The 17,824-nt window shown below is 42.7% G+C and overlaps 2 protein-coding genes across 5 annotated transcripts in view; one reads left to right on the forward strand and one right to left on the reverse strand.

Annotated features, from left to right (window-relative positions):
* Nucleotides 1–17,824, reverse strand: part of SPRING1 (SREBF pathway regulator in golgi 1) — a 465,726-nt gene that overhangs the window by 269,935 nt on the left and 177,967 nt on the right. The window lies entirely within an intron of this gene.
* FBXW8 (F-box and WD repeat domain containing 8) overlaps nt 1–17,824 on the forward strand; it is a 114,002-nt gene that overhangs the window by 70,140 nt on the left and 26,038 nt on the right. For all 3 annotated transcript variants that reach the window (XR_007717645.1, XM_050747992.1, XM_050747993.1), the window contains exon 7: nt 2,277–2,483. Coding sequence is in view for 2 of the 3 variants with exons in the window: in XM_050747992.1 (XP_050603949.1) it covers nt 2,277–2,483 (207 nt within the window). In the remaining variant the exon portion in view is untranslated. The remainder of the gene's footprint in view (nt 1–2,276; nt 2,484–17,824) is intronic.

The raw sequence follows: 17,824 nt of genomic DNA on the forward strand, positions 1-17,824 counted from the left end.
GCAGAAAAGCCAACACTGAGTGATGAATTGAGGGCCTGACCTGGAACCAATCCTGTTCCTCCCTCTTCCTCTCTGGTGGAAATCTTAGACTAGAATAACTTAGAAAGGCATGGCATCACTGCTTCACCTCCATGAGCATCTGCACTTTGGAAATAGTGCTCCCCCAAGATGGCCTGATGATGTCAACTCATCTGGGTTTTATTAGAAAAATGTGAAAGTATATTTCTGTTCTCAAAACTTCCAAAGTACTATTTAGTCTGTGATTAAAGAATACTGTAGACCAGCAATCACTAAATGGACCCAGATACTTAAGATGCCAGTTTCTCTGTAAAGTGCAAATCCTGCCTTGGCAATAAGGTGGCATCCTGGCACAGACTGGAAGCTTTTTGAAGTAGTTTACAGCCCCCAGCAAATGGCACCACCACTGTCAGTCTCAGCCTCTTGGTCTGTCAGAAAGCCAACACGGAGATAAAGTTAAAGGGCTAGACAGAGGATGTCCGTTGTAGGAAAATAACAAATGATTTGGAGGAGTGAGAGGAACCAAGCAGCCATTGTCTGAGGCGGGTTTTATGCATGGTTGAGGAATTATTTTTCACTTTGGGTGAAAGGTTCCCGCAAAATGCTCTGAGTATCCTTGGAAAAGGCACCCCTGGCCCGAAGAGCCAAGCCAGTTTTGTCTTGTCCATATACGCCCCTGAATGGCAGTGGCAGTGTTCCCAGGTCTGCGATATTAGCCTAGAGCGGCTGTCCTTTGTGATGGACCTGCTGCTTGTGAAGCTGGGCCCAAGGATTAGGAGAGTCCCCCGGATGTTGACGCTCCCTCCAGCTCCTCTGGACGGTGTTCCGGAGGCCGGCTTTGAACTCTTTGGCGTATGGTCAGGGCAGCGCTGTCCTTTCACACTGTGGATTTTCATTATTACACAGCGTGGCTCACCTTCCATGTGTCCTCTCGTGATTTACTCGAAGAGGCGAAAGCCTGTTGGGAACAGCACCGTGGAGAAATGGGCCGCCTGTGGATGGACAGAATCAAATTATTCTTGAAAAGTGTGTCTCAGACTCGTGCACATTAGACAGAGTGCCGGTGGTGACGCATTCAGGACTGGGGAGCAGGGTGGGTAGAAAAATGTGTTTGTAGATCTCTTCCTTACCCTCTGGTGGCCAGATGGACCCTGATGACATTGAAACCAGGAGACAGCAGATCACTTGGATATTTTGAACCTTTTGGCCACACATTTTGGCACGAATGTTAAAATACTCTTTTTTGCGAATTTGGAACTGAGTGAATGTTATTTATTCAGTTTCTTGTAAAAACAAACAAAAAAAACCACACACAAAACAAACAAACAAAAAACCTTTTATTTTTTGAATTGCTATTACATCCCCATGGTTCAGAATTTAAAAGACACAATAAGGCTGATGGTGGGAAATCTCTGCATCTCATAATCCACTTCCCTCCTTGAAGGCAGCCATTGTTAGTAGATTTATGGATGTGCGAGTCAAGCGTGTGGTGTACTTTCTCCGCCCCCACCTTGTACACATTCAGCAGGTGAGGTTACCTTACTCATCTTGCATCCTTGCTTTACCCGCTAAGTATATCTTGGAGAATCATCCCATTTGTTTCGTTTTATAAAGAACGTTTTCATGCTTCCCTCTATGACTGCATGGTATTCCAGTGTATAGATACACTAAGTTACTTAATTAGTCCCTTAGTAATGGGTGTTTCCGTTTTTCTAGTTTTTAGCTAAGACACAATTGTACTACAGTTCATGAATAACCTTGTATATAATTATTTTTTATATTTGTGAGTTTATTTGTAAGTAACTTCTAGAAGTGGATGTCCTAGGTCAGAGTGTATGTTCATTTGGTATTTTGATAAGAGTTGCCAAAGTTCCCTTGATAGAAGCTGGACAAGATTTATGTCCCCACCAGCAATAAGTGGAATCCAGAAACATGGAACATGGTTTTTCCCTCCTTCACTTCCAGCCTAGGGTGATATCAGATTTCTTGATCTTTACCGATATGAAAGATGAAGCATCATATTTCAATGAATTTTCATTTTGTATTTCTCTTTTTAGGCATGTCTTATGTTTCTCTTACACTGAACATCTTTTCTGTTGTGTAAGAGCTGTTTGTGTTTCATTTCCTGTGGGTGTTTCATTTGCCCATCTTTTTTCTGTTGGGTTGCTGGCCTTCGCATTGATGTGTAGGTGGAATTGCATATTTTTGACCAAGTCAGGATGAATTTGTGGGACTAAACAACTCTTACCTTTTAACAGGTTCAGTACCTTGAAATAGTTCCAGAAACTGGAAGGTACCCTGTGGCAGTAGCTGCTGCTGGAGATCTGATGTACCTGCTCAAAGCCGAAGACTCTGCCAGAACCCTCCTTTATGCCCACGGCCCGCCTGTCACATGTCTAGACGTCTCTGCCAACCAAGTTGCTTTTGGTGTACAGGGCCTGGGATGGGTGTACGAAGGAAGCAAGGTACACAACTAGCAAGATGTATAATTAACAAAAAAGAACATAGATTTATTTTTTAGCAGGGACTTGAAAAATTAAAGCTCTTCAATATTTTTCCAGATAGGGCAGTATATAAGCATGGTCAAAAAATTCAAAGAACTTCAAAAGGATTGAAAATGAAAATTAATCGTTTTCTTTCTCCTCCCTTCCCCCAACTTCGCTGCATAGAATAAACTATTAACAGTTTTGAGGTATCCACTTAGAAAAATGTAATGCATATATAAGTACATTTGTATACTGAAAACATATTGTTGTAGAGATGCGATCACAGTATACATAGTGTTCTGTACCCAGCATTTTTACTCCATAATGTGCCTTGGGGAGAGCATTCCATGTCAGCTCTTACCAACTCTCCCTCCCTAGGATTCCAGCATATGCTTCTAGCTCATAGCCTGTTTAGCCAGGCCCCTCACTGGTGGGGCATTTAGCTTGCTTTCACTGTGTTGGCTGCTATAAGCAACGCTACAATGTATATTGCAGCTTGCAGAAGTCCTTGTATATATAGTGTATCTCTAGGATGTGTACTTGCGATAATGATGGACATTGCCAAGTTGCTTTTCTAAAAAGGTGCATCAGAATTCACATTCTTACCAACAGTGCATAAAAGTGCCTTCTGAAACTCTGAGTCAGAAGCAGGAAGACAGGTTTTGAATGGAAATTCTTTGAGTGACGACTAAATTTTATCACTCCCTAGCATCTTACTATCCTGACTGTAGGCCAAATACTTGGTCTAAGAGCTGATTTATAGAACTCTCCCTATCAGTGGGACCAAGTGGGAGAGAGAGAAAGTTTTTGTTTCATTTTGGTTTTTTTCTTTCCAATTTCCCTGCTCCTGACCCTTTCTGTCAGTTGGTGGGATTCCTGCGAAGGAATGTGTCTGGGCCCGCAGACCCTGTGTGACTGTTAGTACATTCCTTAACCCTCTTTATGCCTCAGTTTCCTCATTTGTAAAATAGAGTTCATAATAGTGCCTGCTTCTTAGAGTTGTAGGATTAAATGAAAAGCCATATGTAAAGCTTGAGGCATGGTGCCTGGCACATGAGAGCTCACGATCTGTTGGCTCCTGAACCTCCCGTTATTACTCCCACCCATAGTTGGAGTCCAGCCTCTGGTGGTGCTTACTTTTACATCTTATTTCCTCCATGTATTTGACCTGTAAGGTCAAATCTCATTTATGTAGGAGTGATTGGTTTTGCAGCCCAGTAAATGGTTAAGAATGGAAGCATCTTGGATCCCAGTGATACATTCTTCATCCAGGAAGACAGACTAAGCGTAGATGCTATATGTGTGGCGTCCTGTCATCCCACTGTGAAAAGGCCTCCCCTTATGCTGCAAACTTGGTGTGCAGTTTGGTTGGGGCATCTCCATTGTGTCCTAGCTGGAAGATGTGTCATGATATAACTCCTGAGTTTTGTCTTCCAGCTCAGGAGGGAAGGAGCAGGAATTGGTTTCCTAAGGCAGTTTCCTTTCTTGTGTTCTAAAAAAACTTTCTTTTCCCATCCCTGGTGAGCTCATTTGTTGAGAGAGGAGAGACCATTTGCTTTCTAATTTTTCATCTGGTGTGCTTTCAAGTTTGTGTTATCTCATTTATTTTTAGAGCTCTCAGTATAGAGAGGTGATAGTTATATTCAGTACTAGTCTGGTTTAAATTTTTCATACTTTTTATAAATGTTTTATCAGGTAGGTCCTTTTTCTCTTTGACTTATCTGAATGGATTTATTCCTGTAGTAATACAGTTGTAATGGATACACTTGAGAAACTACCTAAAGGGGCAGTTTCCCAGCACAAGGATCCTTCAGATACGGATGTAAGGCAGTGGGGTTTTTTTGATTCCTCTCAAAATTTCCAACCCAACTGAAAGCATTCACTGTAAGAATCAGCTGATTAATACATTAATTTTATGAAAAATCCTTGGTTAAAAATGTACAGTCCCTGGCTGGGCACGGTGGCTCACATCTATAATCCCAGCACTCTGGGAGGCCAAGTCAGGAGGATGGCTTGAGGCTGGGAGTTTGAAAACAGCCTGGACAACATAGCAAGGCCCTGTCTCTACAGAAAAAAAAAAAAAAAAAGTATAGTCCCTCAAATGACTTGTAAGCTGGTATTTTCGTTGGTGTTTTAAAATTAGGAGTGGAAATAAATTTGCTACAAGAATGTTTCTAAATGTCTCTTTGGAAGCTGACAGTAGCATTTAGTCATCCAAATATGTTGTGAGCACAGCACCAACCCTCCAAACACTCGTGTGGGTGAATGGCTACTTGTTAGTAGTGTTGGTAATAACTTTGTGTTGAGATGTTTCTCCAACAGGAATGCCACCCACTCAAAAGTAAGAGGAACACCAAGCTTTATCTATGTAACTTTGCTTATTTTTACAGAGATGAGACTTTCCATCCCATTGCGCTTAATGGATTTTCTGCTTCCTCAGAAAAACTTGCATTTTTAAGAAACGTAATTGTCATATAACAGCTCTACGTGAATTAAGTCATGTCATGGGTAACTCTGTGAGATTTTAGTATCCTCCTGCTGTGCTCTAATGTGATGTCATAATTCCCAAATAGTCTCATGTGCGAGGCTTGGTGTCACTTTGCTTGTGAATACCATGCTTGGCCATCTCTTTGCTTCAGCCTGGCGGCAGCGTCTATCCCAGCACATTTTATTAGGCTGGTGTGAGACTATTAGCAGTGGAGTTTGCCTGGAGCTATATCCACACTAGGGTTTGTATCTGTGCCTCCGGCCTGTATATCTAGGATTCAGATGAAGGTTTTATGAGACAGAGCATTTGGTTTATATTTGTTTGTACCTGATACAAAACTGGGGTTTAGCTATAGTCCATTATTGATTAACTGTGATAAAAGCAGACAGTGAAGTCCAAATGTTGAAACTGACTTTCAATCAGAAACTTAAAGCTCCCTAACCTGTTGAAGTATTCCAGAGGTGTTATTTTTGTTTAGTTGGAGAATATTCTTACACCGTATGATGCCTACATTAGCATGTTATAGGCACCTCAGCTGCATGCGCATAGAGTAATAATGGCTCAAATCCACCCGTTCCTATATCTGGCTAGCCAACCCATTGTGTATTCATCACAAATACTGAGCACCAGTAGTGTTCCTGGCATTGGCACGTTAAAACAGCATTACACACAGATTTCAGCAAACTGGTGCTTGTCAAGGAACCTAGCTCTGTTAATAAACATAGTTTTCTAAGGAAACAAAGCCGAGTAATTTAGCAAAAGCTTATCTGTTTAATCTTTTTTTTAAAAAAAGTCTTCGAATGTAGCTGGCTGATCAGTCACCTCCAGCTTGGGTAGGAAGGGATCAGACAGTCTGGGCCCTGCAACATCTTGATTTGCCTGTTGGACAGGGGCTCCCAGACTTGGGTTTCAGGCGTCAAAGTTAGGGCCCACACCTGGGTTTGCCAGCAGTGTTATAGGCCACGTAGTCATAGAAAAAATAGCAACTATGTATTTTTGCCCTTTTTTGGAAGATTAGAGTCTTTTTTTAAATTAAAATCGTTTTATTTCAATAGCTTTAGGGGGGTAAAAAGGGTTTTTGGTTACATGGATGAACTGCATAGTGGTGAAGCTTGGGCTTTTAGTGTACCTGTCACCCAAATAGTACACATTGAACCCAGTACCCTTCTGAGTCTCCAGGGTCCTCCTGTGCCACTCTATGCCTCTGCATACCCGTAGCTTAGCTCCCACTTATAAGTGAGAACGTGCGATATTTAGTTTTCCATTCTTGAGTTACTTCACTTAGGATAATGGCCTCCAGTTCCACCCAACTTGCTACAAAGGACATTATTTCATTCCTTTTTATGGTTGAGTATTATTCCATGGGGGGTGTGTGTGTGTGTGTGTGTGTGTGTGTGTGTGTGTGTGACATTTTCTGTATCTACTTATTGGTTGATGGGCACTTAGGTTGGCTTCATATCTTTGCAATTGTGATTTCTGCTGCAATAAACATTTGTGTGCAGGTGTCTTTTTTATACAGTGACTTGTTTTCCTTTGGGTAAATATCCAGTAGTGGGATTGCTGGATCAAATGGCAGATCTGCTTTTAGTTATCTGAGAAATCTCCATACTGTTTTCCATAGAGATTGTGCTAGTTTACATTTCCACCAGCAGTGTATAAGCATTCCCATTTCACAACATCCACACCAACATCTATTGATTTTTCACTTTTTTTTTTTTTTTTTTGAGATGACGTCTTGCTCTGTCGCCCGGGCTGGATTGCAGTGGTGTGATCTCGGCTCACTGCAACCTCCACTGATCAGGTTCAAGCAATTCTCCAGCCTTAGCCTCCCGAGTAGCTGGGATTACAGGCGTGTGCCACCACACCTGGCTAGTTTTTGTAGTTTTAGTAGAGACGAAGTTTCACCATGTTGGCCAGGCTGGTCTCAAACTCCTGACCTCGTGGTCTTCCTGCCTTGGCTTCCCAAAGTGCTGGGATTACAGGCATGGGCCGCTGCACCCGGTCTGTTTTTTGACTTTTTAATAATGGCCTTTCTGGCTGGGATGAGGCGGCATCTCATTGTGGTTTTAATTTGCATTTCCCTGATGATTAGTGATGTTAAGCATTGTTTCTTATGTTTGTTGGCAATTTGTATATATTCTTTTGAGAAATATCTGTTCATGTTATTTGCCCATTTTTTAATGGGATTATTTGTTTTGGCTTTTTTTTTCTGCTGATTTATTTGAGTTCCTAGTAGATTGTGGATATTAGTCCTTTGTTGGATATATAGTTTGCAAATATTTTCTCCCATTCTGTGGGTTGTCTGTTTACTCTGTTGATTATTTCTTTTCCTGTGCAGAAGCTTTTTAGTTTAATTAGCTGCCATTTATTTGTTTTTGTTACATTTGCTTTTGGGATTTTAGACATAAATTATTTGCCTAGGCCAATGTCCAGAAGAGTCTTTCCTAAGTTCTCTTCTAGAATTTTTATGGTTTCAAATCTTAGATTTAAGTCTTTAATCCATCTTGGTTAATTTTATATATGGAGAGACAGGGATCCAGTTTTATTTTTCTACATGTGGTTATCCAATTTTCCCAGTACCATTTATTGAATTGGGTATCCTTTCCTCAGTGTATGTTTAAAAACAATCCTAAAATTAATATGGAACCAAAAAGAGCCCAAATAGCCAAAGCAACCCTAAGCAAAAGGAACAACTCTAGAGGCATCCCATTACCCAACTTCAAATTATACTACAAGGCTATAGTAATCAAAACAGCATGGTATTGGTGGTAAAAGTAGATACTTACTGGTACTGGTATAAAAGTACATACTGGTACTGGTAGAAAAGTAGATGGTACTGGTGTAAAAGTAGATACATAGTGGTACAGGTGTAAAAGCAGATACATAGACCAATGGAATAGTACTGGTGTAAAAGTATGGTACTGGTGTAAAAGTAGATACGTAGACCAATGGAACAGAAAAGAGAACACAGATTTTTAAACATCTATAGAAATGTATTTTTTGACTGGGTAATGCATTCACCTAATTCATGAATCAAAAGATAGGAAGGGTGTGTGGTGGGAGGACTCCTTCCCACTCCCTTCAACCTGCCACCCAATTTCTCTATCTGGAGCCAAACCAACGTTGCCAGTTTTTTGTGCATTCTTCCTGAGATAGTTTATGCACTTATAATCAAATTACCATACATGGTCTCAACCCCACTTTAAACAATGAAAATAGTAAAGTGCTATATTTTTGTCTGCAGCTTGCTTTTTCCTGCAACAGAATCTCTTGGAGATCATTTCTATGACATAACAAAGAACTTATTCGTGTTTTGGTTTTGATTTTTGCGACTTTATGATATTATACTTTGTGGATGTGCTTTAATTAATTTGCTAGCTCCCTATGGATGGATGATCGATTGCTCCTGCTGTTTTGCTATTGTAAACAACACTTGGTCCACATGAACGTATTTGTAGGATCAGTTCCTCCAAGTAGACTTGCTGGGTCAAAGGGACATGTGCCTCCATGATTTTGATAGACATTGCCCTCCACAGAAGTTGTACCTTGGGCAGTGGTGGATGGCAGGGCATCCCCTTCCCCTAGTGGCTCTTGGACGGCTTTTCTCCGATAGGCTTTACAGAAAGATCACAATAAGATGAGGCCGGGGGGATATACAGAGATCTGACTGGTCCTGCCCTTCATTTAAATTATTTTTCAACTCTCTGCTTTTAGAGTGAATGACTAGAACACACCACTTCACCTAGAATCAGTGTAGCGTGACTGACAGCCCTATCTGGCCAGTGTCATGGTGGCAAGAAAGAGCTGCAGCATACACGGATATGCTCCCCTTCTGGGCTTTTTTGGGACCCATTTGAGAAAGAGCCCACAATTATTTTAATCTGACCTGCCTCTTTTCTCTTCTGTAAAATGAGGAGGGTTGAACACGTGACCTTTGGGCTCCTGTCCCGAACTACATTCCTGGATTCTTTAAGCCATGTAGGTGGTTTAAACCTTTTGGCTGTGGAGTTGTGTTGAGCCAATCCACTGGAAGATGCTGAGTTGCTGAGGGCTTCTGAAACGGGCCGAGGAATCCATTATTCTATTACTTCTTCTCTAAGTGTCACCCAAGAGTTCCTAACAGCTGTGCCTATTGCCAGCAGAAAGTATTGGGCAGGAAATGTTTGATATTTTTTTCATCAGTTCCTACGTCTTGCCTCGTAAGCTGTACATAGGAAGAAGGGCTGCTTGACAGTTTTTTACTTTTGGATAAAAATGGATTCTTAAGTTAAAAATGGATTCTTAAGTTCTGATGTTGCATTCTTGGGTTCTCAGACTTCAGTGACATACAGGACCTCATAGGTAGTCACTGTTAAGTGGCATATGATTGTAAAAGAAAACAAACGTAAAAGTAATTCCTCTGGCCTCATCTCTTATGCTGTGGTGCAAAAATCAGTGTGAACTCTGTTAATGTAGCCTTCATGCCCAGGCAGCCCTTTAAAATCAGTTTTTATGTCTCATAGTTCCTGAATCTATCAAAAATACTTTCATCCATGAACACATATTTATGACACCATATAATCTTTATTAATTCTTTTGCTGCCTGAATTAAATTCTGCTCTCAGAGGTGGAGGGTTAGAAGACCGAATTGCCTTGTTTAAGAGCATTAGGTTGATGACGAGCCTCAGGCCTCATAAAGGAAGAGAGAGATCCACTTAGGGCTCTTAGCATCATTCTGTGTATTTGGACATATTTCCTAATTTAGGTCTGAAGTACTTGGCATTTGATGGCAGATTGTATTAAGCGGCACACGGCGTGCATCCTAATCAGGGAGCTGTGAGTGAAGTAATCCAGGAGGCTGGAATGCGCGTGACAAGGACGCTTGCTTGGCGCTGCTGCCTCTGCTTACATCACGCTGGAAAATCATCGCTAACGTCTCTTATGATAATTATTCCCCATACACAGACGTGAAGAGACTCTGGATTGGTTGCTCGCACTCATCACGAGTTGAAATATCTGTCTGGGAGAGCCTTTGGAATCAGCAATGCAGTGCGCATAGATTGTGGCCACATTCTCCCATACCTCCACCCAAACAGGAAATCCATCTTTCCTTTTGTTTGAGATTCTAGTTCGGAGAAGAAAAAAAACTTTAAATGAAATTAGATATTTACTTTGTGAACTTTCCATTTAAATATTTTAAAATTAAAAAATTGAAAGTTCACAAAGTAAATGTCTAATTTCATTTTCATTTTTACCTTAACATTTAACATTTTTAATGTTTATCTGCTTCCTGGGGAAGTGTAGAGAGAGAACTCGTGGAGACCAGCTTTCTGGGCTGTTGAGTGATGCTGACTCCCAAAGGGTCCATTGTTGTCGTGAAGGTTGCCGTCATTGTTAATGAATGCTTATTGAACACATGCTGCGTGTGCAGTATCTGATTGGCACTGGCAACAGAGAGATGAGTCAAATATCACATCTGCCTCGGGGATTATAGCCTTGTGGTCCTTAACAGCGACTTGGCGATGTAAAGGAGACATGTTGAGATGCACACGAGGTCATAAAGAAGACCTTCATGATGAACGTGGTGAATTCCAGACTGACAGAAAAACATATAGATAAATAAATGAGGAATGAACATTCAAATGCATTTTGTACTGTTTAATATTAAAATGGTATCCATAGTTGATATAATTGTAGTATATGGTTAATAATAAATAATAAATACAATTCTTCTCATTTGTGAAAACACTAAAGCACCTCCACAGAGCCGTAGAGTTTCTCAAGACAGAGCGAGAAACCTCTGGCTTAGAGGCCTTTGAGGACTGGACCATCTCCGATACTCTGTACAACTGATGGGTTTTTCTGTGAAAAGTGTCTTTTGGAATATTGCTTATTACAGAAGCTATGATCTTTAGGATCTCTAGGGATCCTGGAAGAGAGTGATAAAGTTATAGAATGTAAATATAGGGGAAAGTTCCTTTCAGCTACTGTCAGGGTAGCAGTTGCATCACCACTGAGACTGAGCAAGGGTTCTGCAGTCAGGTAAGCCTTAGGCAAGTGACTTGCCTTGGTGTCCCCATGTGGATACTGGAGCTAATACCCAAGAAAGAGGTAATGTGCTTTGTATGTGGCTGGTGCTCAGCACTTGTTAGGTTCCTCCTTCACCAGCCATCCCCAGCAGCTTTGGGGTCAGGCTGGAGTTCATCAGGCAAAGCCTGGGAGAGAGCAGTCCAGGCAGAGGCAGCAGGGCCTGTGGAAGGTGGTCCCACCAGCTGGAAGCAGTGCCGGGTATATTCAGGCCTGCAGGAGCCCTGCTGAAGCCATACCTGTAGGGATAGCGGCCCATGCTTCTTCACAGGATTCACTTTCGCAAGAAATTTGTTGTTGTTTTGTTTTTTCGAGAGACAGAGTCTTGTTCTGTCACCCAGGCCAGAGTGCAGTGGCGCCATCTCGGCTCACTACAACCTCCGCCTCCCAGGTTCAAGCAATTCTCCTGCCTTAGCTTCCCTAGTAGCTGGGACTACAGGTGTGTGCCACCATGCCCAGCTAATTTTTATATTTTTTAGTAGTGACAGGGTTTCACTACATGTTGGCCAGGCTGGTCTCAAACTCCTGACCTCAGGTGCTCTGCCCTCCTTGGCCTCCCAAAGTGCTGGGATTATAGATGTGAGCTACCGTGCCCAGCCCCCAAGAACTGTTTTAAAAGAATGCATTTATAGTAGAATGAGACAGGTCAATTTAGCTTGCATGCAGAACTAATGCAATAAGCTAATGTGAATGCTGTCACTTCATATGAAACCCTTCAAGATGTGAAGTCTTATTGGAGAGGGCTGGCACCAAGTCTTAAATGTCTTTTGTCTTTATTCACACTTGCCTAGTTCCTGTATGCCAATAACATCTACCATTTTCTAATTTTTAAAGGAATTATTCAGTCTTCTTGAGACTGAGCAAGTTTACAGAACCATTTAGATTGAAGAATATGATGTTCATTGCCTTTCTTCTCTTTTGGCTTTCAAATTAAGCTTAGAATGTTATTTAGAGCCTGGTTTTTCTTCCCTGATGATTGATGTGGAATTTACTTCCTGGTTTACCATCCTACACCATAGAAGAGAATGAACTTAGTGCTAACTCTGTTTATTTCACCTTCACAGATGGGTATGGCTTTGGTTTGTTTGTGCCAGATGAGCCTGGGAGTAAATACTGCCCAGGCATTGTTAGTGTTAAAAATCAGCTCGTTCTCCAGTTCATGGGGAGCTAAGGGAGCCCTGTTGGAAATGTTTGCCTTTGTTCCAGAGGTGAAAACACGAGTGCTGCCGAAGAGGCTGTGTGCTTCCCCTGCGTGTCCAGACCGTTGAGACTGATGTTGGTTTGGGTCAGAGTAGGAGCAAGAGGGCACTCAGCAAATGGCCTATGTGAGTTGAATTTCTGAGTATTTAAAACATTTTACTGTTTTCAAAATACACATCGTGGTTTAGACTCACAAAATATTACCAAGTAGAGAACTTTAACTTTTTATTCAGCACATAGATGACTATGATTTATTAATTTCCTCCGCACTTCAGTCTTCTATAAGGCACTGTGTTAGAGAGGGGGTTTGTAATTAACTTATCAATTATTGAGTTGCAGATGAATCCTTCTAATGGACGCAAAGTTACTCTTTAAAGCATTCCCTCAGTGTGTTATTAATTTACAGGGTAAATCCCCTTTGTAGAGAGCAAAGGAAAACTCCTGCTCAGTCCACATCTGAGCGGTCACATCCCAAACTAAGGGACTCGGGAGGAGCCATGAGGCTGAAGGTGCATTAAAATGAGGAAGCGGGCTATGTCCAGGGAGCTGCTCTGCCAGACCTGGCTTCCAGCCTCAGCTTGCCTCTGCTCAGAACTGTGCCAGGGACGTGGGATGACCAACTGGCCCCAAACTGAATTCCTCATCCAGATTTCTTTGGGTCTTTGCAGGGTTAGGCCATCTGGCCCAGGTGGCTTCTTTGCACTGTGCTGTTTCCTTGGGTTGTGAACTCTTAACTGTGATCTCAAGATCATTGTAAGTTTTAAAAGTATGTTGAAAATGACATGAAAATTATGCCTCCCCGAGCGCATTTCCCCTTCCTGGCTTGCGCCTGCCCTTTCCCCACCTTTATACTCTTGTGGCACCTGTCCACCTGTCAGTGCCCCTCCTCACGGTCCACTTCAGGTTTTCTCAGAGCACTGGCTGCATGGCGAGGAGTATGGGTAAGGCCCCGGTGCCTGTCTTCAGCCTGGCCTTCTGGACTGTGGGGAGTTGGGCCCCATCTTAGCTCCCAGCTGTCTAGTCCTGTGCTTCCAGAATGAGCCCCTTGCTCCAGCCAGACCTCCAGCCAGGCTAGCACCATCCTGAATGTGCCACATTCATTCCTGACCGGGGACTGGCACTAGCATCCCCTCTTCCTCTCCTGTCCCGCCATGTCCTTTTGAAAGAGTCCTACTTACCAGAAGCAGCCTTACCAACTATCTGCCTCTCATTGAGCATCAGAGCTCTGGCCCTGAGCTTGTACAGAACACGGGATCTGCAGCTCATATTTTCATACCAGCACCGCCCAGCACTATTGCTTCCCCAGACTGGCAGCAATTTGGAAGCAGGAAGTAAGAATTGATAGCTGGATAATACTTACCACTGTCATGGCTGAAGGTCTTCGTTAGCCTGAAAGGCAGTATAGGTAAGCACAGGGGTTCTCACATGCCAGCATGCTTCAGAATCTACAGGAGACCTGATGAAACCACTGATCACTGGCCCCACCCCCAGAGCTTCTGACTCAGTGGGTCCAGGGTGGGGCCTGAGAATTTGCATGTCTAACAAGTGCCCAGGGCAGTGGAGGCTGCTAGTCCTGGGACCATACTTTGAGCACCCTGGGGTAGAGGTTTAAAGAGCATGAGCTTTGAGCCCACCCATCCAGGTTTGAATCCTCGTGCCAAAACTTCCTAACTGGGCAAGAGGTTTGAGCCCTCTGGGGCCCCATATTCTCCTGTGTAAAGGGAGTAAAATCATGGTACCTACCTTACAGCATTGTGGGGGTCAGGTGAGATAACACACCATAGCAGTGTTTTGCATGTAAGAGAATATTATAAATATTAGCTATTATTAATTATTTTGGCAGGACAGGAAAGACATTGTGATATGGTCGCAAAGTGGCATAGGAATAACATGAGCTGGGCTCTACCTAGTGCCACCTCAGCTCCTTTTGTTGCCCATGTAATTCGGGGCCAGCTACTCAAAATGATTTAAGCTTCAGTTTCTTGATGCACAAAATGTAGGCAGGAGTATTTGTCTTCTCTCCCTCTGGGTGGTTGTGAGTTTCAAATGGAAGGATGTTCTGAAGGGATTTGTGTGAAAGGCATGTCCTGGGTATTATGAAGAGCTCATATGTGTAGTGTTGGTTTATGTGCAGAATGCTGCTAAACACATGTCTCTGCCACACCTCATGCACCGTGTAGAGTGAGTAGAGGTGGTTATGCCTTAGGTGGCTGGGAGGAGCCCCTGGGTGGACCTGCTGCCCTCTGCCAAAGGACCTGATTATTCACTGTGGCTTCCCAGTCTCCCCCTGGGGCTATTTGTTTCAGTGATCTGATTTTAGCTGCCTGCCTGCCTTCTTCTAGAAGCTTTTGTCCAGTCTAACTTGGGGCCGAACTAGAAGTTGCCAGGCTACTCAAAAGAAAATCGATAACCAAGCTAGTGTAATATACTGAATTTCATGTACAATGTTCACTAAGTCCTGTTGGCATACAGATACTTGTACATTATGAGCATCTCATGGTAACCTTTTCATTTTCAAAATAGTACGCAAGTTGCCTTTAATTTTAAAGAGTTCACTTCATAGTTTGCAGCCTCAGTTTTCACTCCGTAAGATAGATATAATAACTTTCTCTTGGTGATTCTTTCCATGTGGTCAGTGTTCATGGCATTTTAACGCTGCCCATGCTCTCTGTGGGGATGAGGCCTGTTGGGAGAATGAAGGAGGGTGTGAGGATTTTTAGCTCTCAGTCGTACATTTGCACGATGGTTATCATCTCTTCACTGGACTCACTGCTCTGACATGAATATTCCCTGTTCGTGTTATGTGAGTATTAAACAGGTCTTCCTAATCACACTTCTTACCCTTACACCAGCACTGAGATGAAAATGATCCCAAAGCAAAGAGAAAGCCGTATTCTGCTCACTCCACAAAGTAGACCTGGCCTTTCTTTATTATTCCCAGCGCCTACAGACGTGCTGAGAGAGAGAGATTGGCTGGTTTGGATGGTTTTTGCCTGCATTTGTACCCGAGTGTACTCTTGCTCTGTGGGTTCCTTTCAGGCTTAGGTCACAATAGGTGTTGGTTTGGCCTCGCTCCGGTCCTTTGTAGACATCTGCCCACATCACAAAGCCCCCACGTTTGGCACAGCCCGCAGCAATTGGCACTGCCTGCCCGGGAAGAGTCCAGTCCTGGAACAGCGGGGGTTGCAGGTGCATTGGCACGTGGTGGTAGGGAGCGCACACAGGCCTTGCCTACCCAGCGCCTGGCGACGCTCAGCAACACCGTCCCATCCCTGAAATATCTTGGCCTCGTGGGCTTGTCACTCCAATTAAAACTTAAACATGAAAGCGGCTCAGGCTGCTTCTCCCTTTGTGCTGAATTTGAGCATGGACGGTGCCAGAAGCATGTCATGGAGACTGTTAAGGGGTGCCATGTTGCAGGGAACGTCAGGAGTGTCAGGGATCCATTTCTTCAAGATTAGCATCTTGGTTGCTGCTGCAAAGTGCACCTGAAAGGCAAGTTTCTGTTTGCCAACAGAAAGTCACCTTTGGGATGGTGGTGAAAGTCATTTTCCACATGTTCACAGATAGGGCCGTGTTACCAAGCCTCACGCTATGACTTATCTCTGGCAAGGACTTACAAAATAGTCTCTCTGGCTGATTGTCAAAAATGACATCATATCGGAGTAAACTGCTTTTAAATCAGACATCCATTATTCATGTATATTAACTGCTTTTTTATTTTTTTATTGGCTGTTTTGTGTATGATTTACTCTTTTCTCACTGGCTCACCCTCTCTCCCCAGTTGTCTTTCTCATCCCTGTTTTTTTAAGGTCTTAGCTCATCTGTGAATTTATAGAGACTGTTCATCTAGCTTTGTGCATGAACATTGATATGCACACCTTGCATTTTTTGTAGTTCAATTCCACATTTCCGTGGATCTTACTTTCGTTGGGTCAGAATAGCAACGTGGGTCGTTTACATGAGTAAATTCTACCATGAAGATGTTTAGGACTTTTTCTTTTGTATCTTTTGTTTTTTAAAAAAGAGCATCACTAGTCTTGTACTAGAAGATCTGTACTGAATAAAAGTGTACCTGGCACTTAGCAAACAGCTATATACATTGCAGTTGGTGGACAGCAAATAGACTTTGTGTGTCCATTTCTATTTGTGAAGCCTGTCTTTACTGTAAGGCCAGCATAGCAGTCGCCTGGAAGAGGTAGATACACGCAGACATGTGCAGTGTGTATTCATCTGCTCATTCTTTCATCAAGTGTATACTGAACCCCTCCTATGTGCCGAACACTGCACAGGTATCCAAAGGAGCTTCTGTTCCTTGCACACAGGGGTGGGGTCGCACCCTGCGCATCTGGCATCTTGATGGTTATGGTACTTTTTCCTGATTCATGGCATTTGACTGGTTGGAATAAAGACTAGGTACAGATTATTCTGTGTATTTAACCCCCAAATCAGCACTGTTGTTTTTGCAGACAGCATCTGCATTCTTTTATGCCCATTACTTGAATCTTTGTTGACCCAGACCCTCCTTCTGGAATGATTTTCTGTCTCCTAAAAGTGCATTCTTTAGAAGTTTCTTTCGTAAGGACTTGGTCACAAGTGTTTTCTGTGTTTCTTTCTTACGGCATCTTCATTACATCCTTATCCTTGAAAGGTACTTTTGCTAGTCTTCTACAGTTCTAGCTCAACAGTTATTTTCGCTCAGCCTTTGAGGATGTGACTGGTTTGCCTTCCACTGACACTCCTGAGTTGGCTGTCAGTCTGTCATTCTCTTTTAGGACTTTCTCTCCTTTTGACTGCTTGTAAGATCTTCTCCTTGTCTTTAATTTTCTGTGGTTTCATGCCAGTGTCTCTTTGTGTGGATTTATTTATTTTTATCCTGTCTGGGATTGCTTGTGTGTCCCTCCTTTCGGTTGTAGAGAATTCTCGGTCCTTATCTTATTGGAAATGTATCGCGATGCTCTGCGTGGAGCTCAGGGGAGATGTGCATGAAGGCAGCTTCTCCCCTCCTTCGTGCTGCTCACTGCCCATTCAGATTTCCCATCTCTCTCTATGTTGCATTCCGCATAATTCCTTAACTCTGTATTCCAGTCCACAGTTTCTCTCTCGGACTTATTTCTTGCTTATCTCATCCATTGACTTTTTAATTTCTAGAAATTCTCTGCTTTATTTTTCAAATCTGCTTAATCCGATTTCCTACTTTTTATCCTCTCCCTCTTTAATCTGTCAACATTTTCAGCATGCTTATTTTGTATTCTTTATTTGATCTTGCCTGGAAGTCTAATTCTCCTTGTTTTTCTGTCTCACATATGATAAATCATTTCTCGCTGTATTTGGATTTGTTTTTTAATTGTGAGCTAATACTCAGTTGATCTTGATTTGTAGGTTTCTTAAAGGGGCCTGAGTTGAGATTGTTTCCCTCCTGAGAAGATTCTGCCGAGGTACCAGGAGGTATGTTACCAACCCGAAAATACTTTATTAGGCTTGGGTTCTTTTAGCCTTGCAGGTGGTGTAAACTCAAACCCAGAACTTGTGTGGCGGCAGACATGTGACTGCAGACTGTTTTCCA

This window comes from Macaca thibetana, chromosome 11 (genome assembly GCF_024542745.1).
Source record: "Macaca thibetana thibetana isolate TM-01 chromosome 11, ASM2454274v1, whole genome shotgun sequence".
Lineage (NCBI taxonomy): Eukaryota > Metazoa > Chordata > Mammalia > Primates > Cercopithecidae > Macaca > Macaca thibetana.